At 32.3% G+C, this 12,654-nt stretch overlaps 1 protein-coding gene across 2 annotated transcripts in view; it reads left to right on the top strand.

Annotated features, from left to right (window-relative positions):
* TECRL (trans-2,3-enoyl-CoA reductase like) overlaps positions 1 to 12,654 on the top strand; it is a 148,223-nt gene that overhangs the window by 91,975 nt on the left and 43,594 nt on the right. For both annotated transcript variants that reach the window (XM_030818425.1, XM_003268415.4), the window contains exons 5-6: positions 7,528 to 7,643; positions 12,023 to 12,128. In XM_030818425.1, coding sequence (XP_030674285.1) covers positions 7,528 to 7,643; positions 12,023 to 12,128 — 222 coding nt within the window. The remainder of the gene's footprint in view (positions 1 to 7,527; positions 7,644 to 12,022; positions 12,129 to 12,654) is intronic.

Below are 12,654 nucleotides of genomic sequence, written 5' to 3' on the forward strand. Positions count from 1 at the left end.
ACTCTATGACTGGGAGCTTCAACTTTGTTACCAAAACACCAGAGGTTGGGTCTAGGTCCTGCTGCTCACTGCACAGAAAGCCAGTGATGGTGATGACAAGTATTGCCAAGGAAGAAGTCTTCAGTTGAAGCTGCAGCTGAGGAGATGGGAGCTCAGTCTCAAATCCATCTGCCTGACTGACTAAAACTAGGGGTTTATATAGCAGGGAAGAAATGTAACAATGTGTAAGAAAACAGGTACTAGGGAGGGACAAGGAGGCATCTAGTGAGGTGATCTGATGAGTTTCAGTTCTTTGATACTCTTTTGAGAGGGCTGAAGGTTCTTTCCTGAGGAATCAGCTTAGGTAGAACAGATACAAGTTTCAAACTTTAACAGTAATGAGGGTCAATTTCTACATTTATCCAAAAATAACTGTCTATGGGACTGTCGGGCTGGTTTCATCTGCTCTACCTATGCTTCGTTATTTACATGGTATCTCTTTACCTTTTCCTTCTAGTAATCTAGGGACATCACAGACTCTTTTGACACTGGAGAGAACAGTATAGAATATCCAGTTAAAAAGGAGGTTCTTAGGCAGAGAAACAAACTTTTGGCATCTGACCATGAAAAAGTAAACTTCCTTCAGCCTGTGAAAATGTTCTTTTGGCTCTTTTTGGAGGAAAATAGCAGGTGTTAAAATCATGGTATTTGAAAATGGCATTAGAAGAATGAGGACTACATTGAAAAGACATAGAGGGTTAAGAGGCAGTGAAAATACTTGGTGCTAGTGCACAGTGTTGAAACACTCATGGGTAATGGAATAAATCAATGGAATAGCTTCAACAGGAAGAGGAGATGTTCATATGATATTTAGTAACAGAGGCAGTGAAAGAATTAATAAATAGTTTTGATATACAAAAAATAGTGAGCTCCTTTTCTTTCAATTATATTAAACTTCTGTTATTTGTATTATTTAAACTATGGAAGTTTTTCTTTGCGGTTACATTCCACTCCACATTTGTGATTACTTTTAATATTTTTCTATTCAAAATGACTTTTCTTTATGCCACAATTAACAATTGACATTACCATTCATAGTGATTTGAGCTGTTTCTTTACAATTAAACAACCAATTTTTGTAAGTATTACAAAGGTATGACAATTTATACATTAATATTTAAATGCTAATTTTAATCTAACACAAATTTAATTTTAAATTTATTAATTAAAATATTGGTACATCTGTTAATATTTTCTAACAATCTTTCCTTTTAAGATATATTTCCCATGTAATTAATTAGTTCTATTTTATGTTTTCATTAAATAGTTGATTTATTTTCCAAAGTATATTGAGCTTTTGAATACTAACTTGTACCACTGAAGATTGAGTTTAGAATCTTATGAATTCTTGTGAAGCATATTTTAATGTTTAGAAAACAACCTATAGAAGATGCATGCATTTGCAAATAAAGTTTTAATACTGAACTTAAATGTGATGTCTACAGACCTTTGCTTAAAGAGATTTTAGAAAAGAGTGTTTGGTCTTCAAAGGTTCAAATATTCACAGGGTCTTTGTCCACATTTAGGATGAAAAGGGAACTCTGTTTACAGAAATTGTGTCAGGGTGAGCAGCATTAAACCATCAAATCATTAGAAATTTCAGCTTCATCACTTGGATAAGCACTGAGAAGAAAGCACACTAAAGTGGAATTATTTGACAATTGTACTAGAAAATTATAGCTTATTTGAGAGGAAAATCATCTGTGTGACAAAGAGAACTCTGCAAATAGGCTGGATATTTTTAAATCAACCCCATGGATCACACATCCTTTTGCTCCAAATGAGTCCGTTCTATTAAATGCTAAAAATATACACATTACATTGCAATTACACCCATTTTGTATCCACTAAATTATGCAACAAAAGTAATGTTTTACCACATATGACATTCTTGTTCATTGAAAAATATGAAAATGTGTTCCTATAATAAAACATTTCATAGATTTTTGGGGAAATAATCTAATTTAGCAAGGTTAAAATTAAGATTTTAATATTTTTCTCCAACTAACAGTGTGTTACAAAATATTGAGTAAAATCTTGCTTCATTTAACTTACTAAAAAACTTAGGATAAAAGATTAATATGATAATATAACAATTCTCATTATATGAATACTGTTAAAGTTATGCAGTTTTCACCATTTTTGTATTAATTCATGTATGTATGTGTTAATGTGTAATTCTATGCAAGTCATCCCTTGTATAAATTCATGTATCTAACACCAATGTCAAGATAGAGAATTGCTTCATCCTTAAGAAGGAACTTCTTTCTGTTATCTTTGCATAGTTACATACACTTTTTCCTATCCTGGAGTAACCACTGATGTGTTCTTCATCTCCCTACTTTTGTCATGTGCAGAATGCTCTATAAAAGGATTCAAACAATATTCTGAGATTTATGTTTATTTTTCTGTAAGCATAGTGTCCTTGAAATCCATCCTGATTTTTGTTTGTATCAATAATCTGTTCCTTTACATTGGTGAGTAGTATTCAGTTATATGGATGTAATGGACTTAGTTTAACCATTTACTTTTTGAATTACATTTGGGTGGTTTTTGGTACTTTGCTATTACAAATAAAACTTCAGTGAATATTAGGGGTATTTGTATGAACTTTAAAAAAAAATTATCTGGGATACAGTGTTGAGTCTTGAGAATTCTTTATATAATGTAGATACGAGTCCTTGTATATGTGGTTTGGAAATATTTTCTCTCATTCTTTAACTTGTCTTTTCATCATCTTAGCAGAACTTTTCACTGAAAGAATTGTTTTCAATTTTAATGCAGTCTAATTTATCAAGGTTTTCTTTAAAGATTACGCTTTTACTTTCATATATAAGAATCCTTCAACTTAGTTCTAGGTCCTGGAGTTTCTCTCCTGTGTTTTCTTATGAGTTTAATAGTTTTATGTTTAACACTGTAATGATAGTCTATTTTTACTGTAAATTCCACATTTTTAATCTCTAAATCTAATTTTCTTCAATTTGTCTCAGGTGTTCTATAACGCTTTTTTCTTTTTTTTCTTACCTTATTTTGAATTAATTGTATTGCTGTCTTTTTTATTACCTTTGTTTTATTTTGGTATTTATATCTTCTATTTTACTAATTCTAGGGGTTACCAAAGAGATTACAGAGTGAACCCTTGAGACATTAAATGCTAATATACATTTTTACATTTGATTTTACTAATGTAAAAATACTTCATAAATATTGAATATAAAGTTGAATGACTTTATATTTGAGCTCCTCCTGACTCATTTTTCATGGTTTTGGTATAATATAATTTTCCATATATCTTAAATACAAATACTTTACTAAAATTTTATCTAACAAATACCTTATCCTTTAGATTTATCCTTTTTGCTGCAATTTAGTTATTTCTTCTAATGCTGAGCTTACATCTAGTCTCCCTTTCCCTGAATAACATCTTTAGTATTTTATTGTAGTTCTGTCATTGATGAATTATCTCCATTCTTGTTTATCTTAACATGTCCTTATTAACTTTTATTGTTAAAGAATATTTTTACATAAAAATAAGTTTATGTTGGCAGTTCTCTTTTCTTCACTTCAGAATATTTTATTTTTTTAATTTCTGAATTCCATTGTTTCTGTTGAAAAGTCAGCTTTACTCCTTTGAAAGTAATGTGTCTTTTCTAAACAATTCTTGTTTGGTTTTGTTATCAGCAACTTGACTATGATATGCGCAATTATAATCATATTTTTATTTATCTTGCTTTAGTTTTATCTGAGTTGGTGGTTTCATGTGTTCATGGGCACACACATACATGCATACAATTTGAAAAACTAGCTACCATTATCTATTCAACTATTGCTTGTCCATTATTCTCTTTAAATTCTTCTTTTAAATTTTACATTACATTTCAATATTTTTCTTTTCAAAGTTTTTACGTATCTGAAAATCTCAACCTTATCTTTCATTTAACACATAAAAGATAGTTTTTGTTAAAGTTTGTGTCTGATACTCCTGTCGTGTGCATCTTCAATTTTTTTTTTTTTTTTTTTTTTTTTTGCTATTTCTCTTGGTTTTGCTCACAGTCTGTTTGGTCTTTGTATACCTGCATATTTCTAAGTACAGAAAATGTATGTGAAAAATTTTAATGATAGCTGAGACCTAGGGTGATTTTTATCTTCTTTCAAAGAAAAGTTACCATCTTCCAAATGAATGAATTGCATTATTGGGTCCAAGTCATCTTGATCCAATCAATGACTGAAATGATTTTAGGTTGAGCTTTAGAATCCGTGGAGACAGTTTTATGAGGCCACCTTCATCCTTTGGAGATGATGAACAACTGGTTTTGTTTTTTTCATTCCCAGGCCCCGTCAAAAATCTGTTCTTATCAGGCTCATATGAGGCTTCTTATGCAAGGTTCAATCTCTTCTCTGGATCACCCATTTCAAAATTCTTGACCTTCTAATTCCTCAATGACATTAAATCTCTGAAGGCTGAAAAAAGCTTTTTTAGAATATTTTGATCAGTTTTTCTGACTAGACTCATTAGTATTCTGTGTTTGAATTAGCTAGAATAGAAATCTCCATTATATGTTATTTATTTGACAAACTAGAAAAAAACACAATCTTTATATAGCATGATACTAACTTCAACAGTATTCATTAAGTACAAAGTGATATTACTGTATTACAACTGATAAATGCTCCCCAAACTTTATGTAACACCCTTATCTTCAGGAGATTAAGGTTAAAACTACTTTATTTTCAACAATTCTGAAATATACAATTTTTAAACTGCTGATAGCAATTTTAGAAAAAGAGATAGTAAATCCAACAATGCCCTAATAATGATAGCACTAATATTTTTTTCAAGACAACATGAAATGCATTAAGCACAGTTTAAGCACATGGACTCTAACCAATTCACAATTGCAGCCTCATATTTCAATGTATTTTTTAAGCAGATTATTACCTTTTTCTTTTTTTTTTTTTTTTTTTTTTTGAGACGGAGTCTGGCTCTGTCACCCAGCCTGGAGTGCAGTGGCGCGATCTCGGCTCACTGCAAGCTCCGCCTCCCAGGTTCACCCCATTCTCCTGCCTCTGCCTCCCGAGTAGCTGGGACTCCAGGCACCCGCCACCACGCCCGGCTAATTTTTTATATTTTTAGTAGAGACGGGGTTTCACCGTGTTAGCCAGGATGGTCTCTATCTCCTGACCTTGTGATCTGCCCGCCTCGGCCTCCCTAAGTGCTGGGATTACAGGCGTGAGCCACCGTGCCTGGCCGATTATTACCTTTTTCAATTTATACATATATCACATTGAAGATTCCACTGAGGTTTCAAAGACTCTCAATTTCCTTGCTTGCCTAGTACAAATAATGAATTTTGTATTCAAAACAAAAGATTAGTTTAATACAGTTAACTTTTTGAAAGAGGAAATATAAACATGATTTGATAATAGAAATAAATTGAAATTTCTATATAGTGTTTATCTTCAAAATAAGGAGAAGGTGTATCTGCCTCTTTAGAATATAGAGTCTTCAGTATAATTTTGTATTATAGGGGAGTTTCTAGTCTTTGTAAGTTCTTGTGATGTACTTGGTTTGTATATGCCTGCTTATCTGTTTACTTGATTGTATTTGGTTTTGATTTTGTTTTATTTCCCTTTATTTAGTAGAAAAGACCAGTTCCATTTTCAGAAGACCATATTAATATTTGTCTATCTAGCCCTCGTTTTCTTCATCTTGAACTATATTCTGATTACTTTCTAAGTTTAATAAATCATCTTTTCTCCTTTCTTCCATTTGCACTGAAATAATTTTTTAAATGCATTGTCCAAAAGTCACTTATCATTCTCTAGTGCTTTCAGGACATATTATTCATAACCCTCCATATTCTAGCAGAAAAATATTCTTTATAAAATATTAAGCCTTCTAAAACATATTTTATATACTAGTAGGCTCTCTTGAATTATTTTTGAGAGATGATTGAGATAAGATTATAGTTTAATTTCCTCTCATCCAAAGAAACTTCAGATCTGCGACAGCATTTTTATTAAGTTAATAAAGAGTGACACTTGATCTAACTATTGTACACAGCATTTTATATTCCTGATATATTCTTAGACAATTGCTCAAATTTGACTTCACTAGATCAATTGGTGTTGAAGTAACTTTTTTAAACTTTTATTGTACTAAAACAATTACCCTCTTCATTATTCCAGAGTTTTGGCATTCTATCATGACACATTCACAAGTGGCAAACATTTTCTTTATATCTGAATAATGAGGTATTTTGTAAGCCATAAATTACTACAGTCTCTCAAATGAGATTGCTTTTTATAATGAATTGAGCAGAAGTTGCATTGTTTTTACTTCTCACACACAAATCTTTCTTGGCACATGAGAAAATATATATATTTCTGAAACGCAGAATTATAACTGAAGAAACCTCCATATGTAAATTACTATTTACGTATTTGTGCGTAATGATATATATATAACCTTTAAATAATTACACACACATATGTATATGAATATATATGAAACCATGCATATATATATTATTCATTCTAACAATCTTCTCAACAGAGCTGCGAACATGATTTCTAACCAATGTGCACAGCTAACTGCATTTTTGAGCAAAACGTGCAGATTCAAATTTTTTCTTAAAAAAATGGTAGCAGATGAAGAGAAAATAGTTAATGGCAGTCAAATTTATTATTGTTAAATTGTATTTTTTTTCTCTTTGAACACTCCAAAGTAAATTACTTTCCCTTCTCTGTCTAAATGCTTCAGAGGAAATTAACATGATTTTAGCACTAAAAAATCAAACAGTTACCAAATTTACACCAGTTAGCCAATTAATCTTTTGCAATCACTTGGTCTTGTTTTCAATTACCTTTCCAAATATTGTTAGTGTCTCTCTATAGTTCAAATATGGTTACCCCCACTCAGCTCAAGCACTCAAAAGTTAATTCTTTTAACCACACAACCAGACTCATTAGAATTAAAGTATAAAATTTCTAATAGAGAAGACTGAATTGTTTCCATTTGAATTAGAGTCAAATCAATGGATTCAAGCTGACAGGCCCATGGAGGGTAGGGTAGGGAAGAAAAGAATGAGAAAAAGAAAAAGAAAAAAGATACTCTAGCTCATTCAATTTATTGGCAGGGACAGCTTATACATAAGATTACGTGTGTATTGGACTGGGCAAATACACAGAAAAATATATTAATAATGGTTTGTTTATGAAAATAAAATCTCCTTTTTACTATATCTGAAGAAAGAAACCAGTTTATTAAGTTCAATATTTATTTTTATTCCAAATTAACTATACATATATTAGGCTTTCTCCCCCTGATTCTTCCAAGGAAGTCATTATTTGCAATATCACTTAATCTAGTTGCAAAATAATTTACCTGTTTCACCAATTTATGCAGTAGGCTAATACTCATAGACACAAATGAACCTTAAAAACATCTATTTTTATTGTTTAATCTAAATCATGTTTTATTTTCAGGTATTTTTGGCTGAATACACAGGACCTCTGCTAATATACCTCCTCTTTTATTTGAGGATCCCATGTATATATGATGGAAAACAGAGTGCTAGAAGATTACGCCACCCGGTGGTACAGTAAGTGATACACACACACACACACACACACACACACACACACACACACAACATGCACGTTAAGGGAAGATGAACTAGTAAGCAGGTAAAATATTAATAAAGGTTGTTAGTAAACGCGATTAAAGTGGATATAATTTTATGGAAATGTATTTTAGATAGCCACAAATAGTGTATGGACACCAGCTTCCAAATTTGTAAACTATTAGGTATACCTTAAAATAGAGGTAATTTGTGTTAACAATGATCACAGCTGTCAAGAGAAACTGTGAAATTCAGAAATATAGTTAAAAGATGTTTACAATTATAAAATTGAGAGACCATGTATAGGACATAAAATACAAATGCTTCCCTAAAAATGTATTTATTTATTTAGCAATGTTGCATGGGAAAGAAATAATGACCTAAGTAATGAACAGGAAGAAAAAAGTTTACAAGTTACTTTTTTTGTTTGTTTGTTTTATTTTATTATTAGTATTATTTTTTGAGACAGAATTTCGCTTGGTCACCCAGGCTGGAGTGCAGTGGTGTGATCTCGGCTCACTGCAAGCTCTGCCTCCTGGGTTCACGCTATTCTCCTGCCTCAGCCTCCTGAGTAGCTGGGACTACAGGTGCCCGACAACATGCCCGGCTGATTTTTTTTTTTTTTTTTTGTATTTTTAGTAGAGACGTGGTTTCACGGTGTTAGCCAGGGTGGTCTCGATCTCCTGACCTCGTGATCCACCCGCCTTGGCTTCCCAAAGTGCTGGGATTACAGTCATGAGCCACCACACTCGGCCACAAGTTAGTTTTTACAAGTCAAAATCCAAAATTAAATACCATTTTGAAGTATGACAAAAAAAGAGTAAGGCAATAAACAAGGTATTCTATATAATTGTGGTGTTTAGCATATTGTGAAAATAATCTCTCTCTGTCTCTCTGTAAGAAACATATGCCAAATTAAATCAAAAGAGAATATTTATTCAAGATGCCATAGTGGGATCTGGGGAGAGAAATTTGTTGAAAAAAAAAAAAAAGACCTGAACAAATTTTATGCATTAAATAAACTCCAAGTGAATTAAGAAGCAAACTGTAAATATTTAGGTCATATGGATACTAAAAGATAGAGAACTAATTTCATCCTAACTTTCTTACCTCGAATCAAGTTTTGTCTACCTTTAATTACAGTACTCCAGCCACACTGACCTCCTTTCTTGTCCTGATTAGCTACTGTGTTAGTTCGTTCTCATGTTGCTATGAAGAAATACCCAAGCCTGAGTAATTTATAAAGAAAAAAATATTTAATTGACTCACAGTTCCACAAGGCTGGGGAGGCCTCAAGAAACTTACAATTATGGCAGAAAGTACCTCTTCACGTTTTCGTAAGTGAAAGGAATGACTAATTATTTTTAAAAGAGGCTGGGATAAAGAGATTGGAAAGAGAATCTAAAAGCATTCATTTTTTTAGGCTAAATATGTAATATATACCAGATATGTAGCAGAGCATGAAAAAAGAAGTTTTCTTCAGTGTTACTCTCAAAGGAATTGACTCATATTTGCCTTTTTTTTTTTTTTTTTTTTTTTTTGAGACAGGGTCTTGCCCTGTAGCCCAGGCGAGAGTGCGGTAGCTCAAATTATGGCTCATTGCAGCCGCACTCTTCAGGGCTCAAGCCATCTTCCCACCTCAGCCCCCTAAGTAGCTGAGACTATAGGTGTACACCATCACAACCAGCTAATGTTTAAAAAAATTTTAGAGATGAAGTCTCATTATGTTGCCCAGGCTGTTCTTGAACTCCTGGGCTCAAGGGATCCTCCTGCCTCAGTCTCCCAAAGTGCTTGGATTATAGGCATGCACCACTGCACCAGCCTTACTATTCTTAAACAGAAATACAGCATGTTTGGTAGTATCTCAGTGATGAATGTGTTTGTGCCACATTGTTCCCAAATAACAAATATGTAAAGTTTATATAAAGTAATTCCACAGCAGATACACAAACTACTTTTGAAGTTTAGGTATCTAATTTTAGGTACCTAGATTTAGGTATCTAGATTTAGAAAATGATCACAGGGCTTCTGTCACCTAATTTTCAGGATGATGTTGTTTTAAGATGAATTGTTAAATGCCACATCCAATTGAAACACAGTAAAATGTTGTCTCCAAAATTGCTTTGAATCATATTATAATGTCAAAATAATTTTCTGCCAAGTTCCTATAGAAGGCAGATTTCTATATGTGACCCAACCACCACAAAGTTCTTCAGATCACTTAGAAACCTCACGCACTGGGAGTAAAGGCATATCTCCTGTAGGAACTGTATCCACATCAAGTATCTTATGAACCTGTTACCTGAACAATTTCCTTGTCTTCTTCAACAGAAACCAGAAACCTGGTGTAGCGCCATTGCCTCCCTTGCTATTTGTAAAGTTGAAGCTGCGCTTTCCTGAACCTTACTTGATTTAAAATAAATAAGATTTTATCAAGACTCTGGTTGGGGAAAAGAATTGGATTCATGCCTATTTATGGTTTTACAGTTAATTTAGCAATCCACAAAAAATAATCAGTATTTGGAAGTTAAACATAATTAAATATAATAATAATATTTTGAAATAAAATCAAACTTGGTGAGTTAGCAGTGATGTGCATGGTGGCATATATATAAACTAAGTTTCTAGCTGTACATTCTATGGGGGTTTCTATGCTCCCATGATATAATATGAAATAAGTGAATGTACTAATTTCGAGAAATCATAGCTTGAACCAAAATTTCTCACTTAGGGCTCTGCTACATTGCTGCTTTTTTATAAAACAAAAAAAAATTTATTACACAGGGGTTTTTGTAACTACTTCTACAAAAGAACAATAAAATGAGGAGAGTTACCAATTTCCTTACCTACCCTGTGTACTCACAAGGCAGCTTCTTGTATCTGGACTTTTGCTTTTGTTTGTCTGACTTTCCAGAAAGCTCTTCCCCCAGATATTCATGTTGCTTGCTCTCACCTTTTTCAGAGTTTGCCTGCCATTATACTTATAGGTATCTGCACCACATAAAACATTTATGTTACATAACGGGTACACAATTTTGTTTTTATGAATTAATGAATAATGATAAATTTGCTGCTGACTTAACCAGGTTAGTGTTTATTTAATTATTTGTTTTTCCTAAAGTCACCCTATTCATACCAGAAATCATTTCCACTAAAATCAACTCCCAAACTTATAAACTCAATGTCTGATTTTATTATTATAGAGAGTAAATGATATGCTAATTTTTATGCTCAACCTTTACTGGTTAAAGTATGTCATCAGTCAGATGTGGTGTCTCATGCCTGTAATCCGAGCACTTGGGGAGCCCCAGGCAAGTTGATTACGTGAGCCCAGGAGTTTGAGACTAGCCTGGGCAACAAGGTTTAACCCGTTTCTACAAAAAATACAAAAAAATTAGCCAGGCATGGTGTCATGGTCCTGTAGTCTAGTTACTCAGGAAGGTGAGGTGGGAGGATTGCTGGAGCCTGAGAGTTTAAGCCATGATCCTGCCACTGCACTGCAGCCTGGACAGCAGAGCAAGATCCTGTCTCTAACAACAAAACAAACAACACACAAAAAGTAGGTCTTCTTTGATCTGTATTGATTTCTTTAATAGCAACCAAAGTTTTTGAAATTTCACATTTTTATATATAACAAAATAAGTACAAATCTTAATGAAAAATACATTGTTTATAGTATATCCAGAAAAATATACTGCTGTAAATCAATCACATTTTACATTTACTTTTAAGATAGTAATTATATAAAAATGATAAGACGAGGTGGTAACTTAGAGTACAGCAACACAAACAAACACACAGAGACAAAATATTACAATATTAGGTAGGAAAAAACAAACAAAACAAAAACAAAGCACAAAGCTACATTATTACTGCACAGAAAATGAAATTTAAATTTTCTCAACCTTAGTACTTGCTAAAGGACAACCAGACAATTAAAAAGTTATTCTGAATATTATAAAATGTCAAATACATTCCAAGTAGGCTTTGGATATTTTTAAAACTTGTAAATTGTCTGTTTCAGTCGAGGCATTTTGATATGAACATATTTGCAATTATTATATTTATACCCACTCCTGGGACAGGTGTGAGCATAACAGTTTATGACTGGCATTATAAAATATTTCTAATGTCATCAGAAGTAAATTTATAGACACTGTTATAACAATTACTTTTATTACTAAATTTAGAAAATTGTGAAAATAAGATATTAAAACAAGCATTTGTGTTTTAGCTACCAGAAACAATGTTTCCTAATAGCTAGCATGTTAAACTAAAAACATTAAAATGTATCATGCATGAGGCAAGCCAGAATTTCAAAAAGATTTTCATGTTTATGTTTTTTTTTTTTTTTCCAGTTTGGCTTGCTTCTGTCATTGTATACACTACATCCGATACCTTTTGGAAACCTTATTTGTTCACAAAGTTTCTGCAGGACACACACCTTTGAAAAATTTGATAATGGTGAGGATGCTTTGTATTTTTAGTAATGATTGAGACATTTTATATGTCGGGTCCTTTGCAAAATATTGAATCATTGTTTCCTTCCGAAACTTAGATTTTTCATGTTTAATTGTATAAGCATATCTTAAACACTCTTTTCCTAAAATGCCATTTTATGCGTGATATATTTAATTTGAACTTAACCCTATAGAAAGATTTGTCCTTACCTCATATTACAAGACAAGCTAGATACTCCTAGGAATCTTTTAATTTTGATAATACTAAGCATTGAATTCAGATTCTTTGAGTGCCACTTGAAGAGAAGAATATCATATAAGAACGTTCCTACAAATATATATCTGTGTGGGATTAAAATGGTGATACTATATTCCATTATTATGGCAGTTGTCAATATGATGCTAGTGTGTTTGCTCTTCTAGAAATTGTGAATGCAACAGTTATCAACTATCAAATAACTACCAAAACATGAAAAAATATGTAAAATATTGACATGGAAAAGTACATTAGACAGCATGTTGAAACTCAG

The sequence above is a fragment of the Nomascus leucogenys genome, chromosome 9, assembly GCF_006542625.1.
Source record: "Nomascus leucogenys isolate Asia chromosome 9, Asia_NLE_v1, whole genome shotgun sequence".
NCBI lineage: Eukaryota > Metazoa > Chordata > Mammalia > Primates > Hylobatidae > Nomascus > Nomascus leucogenys.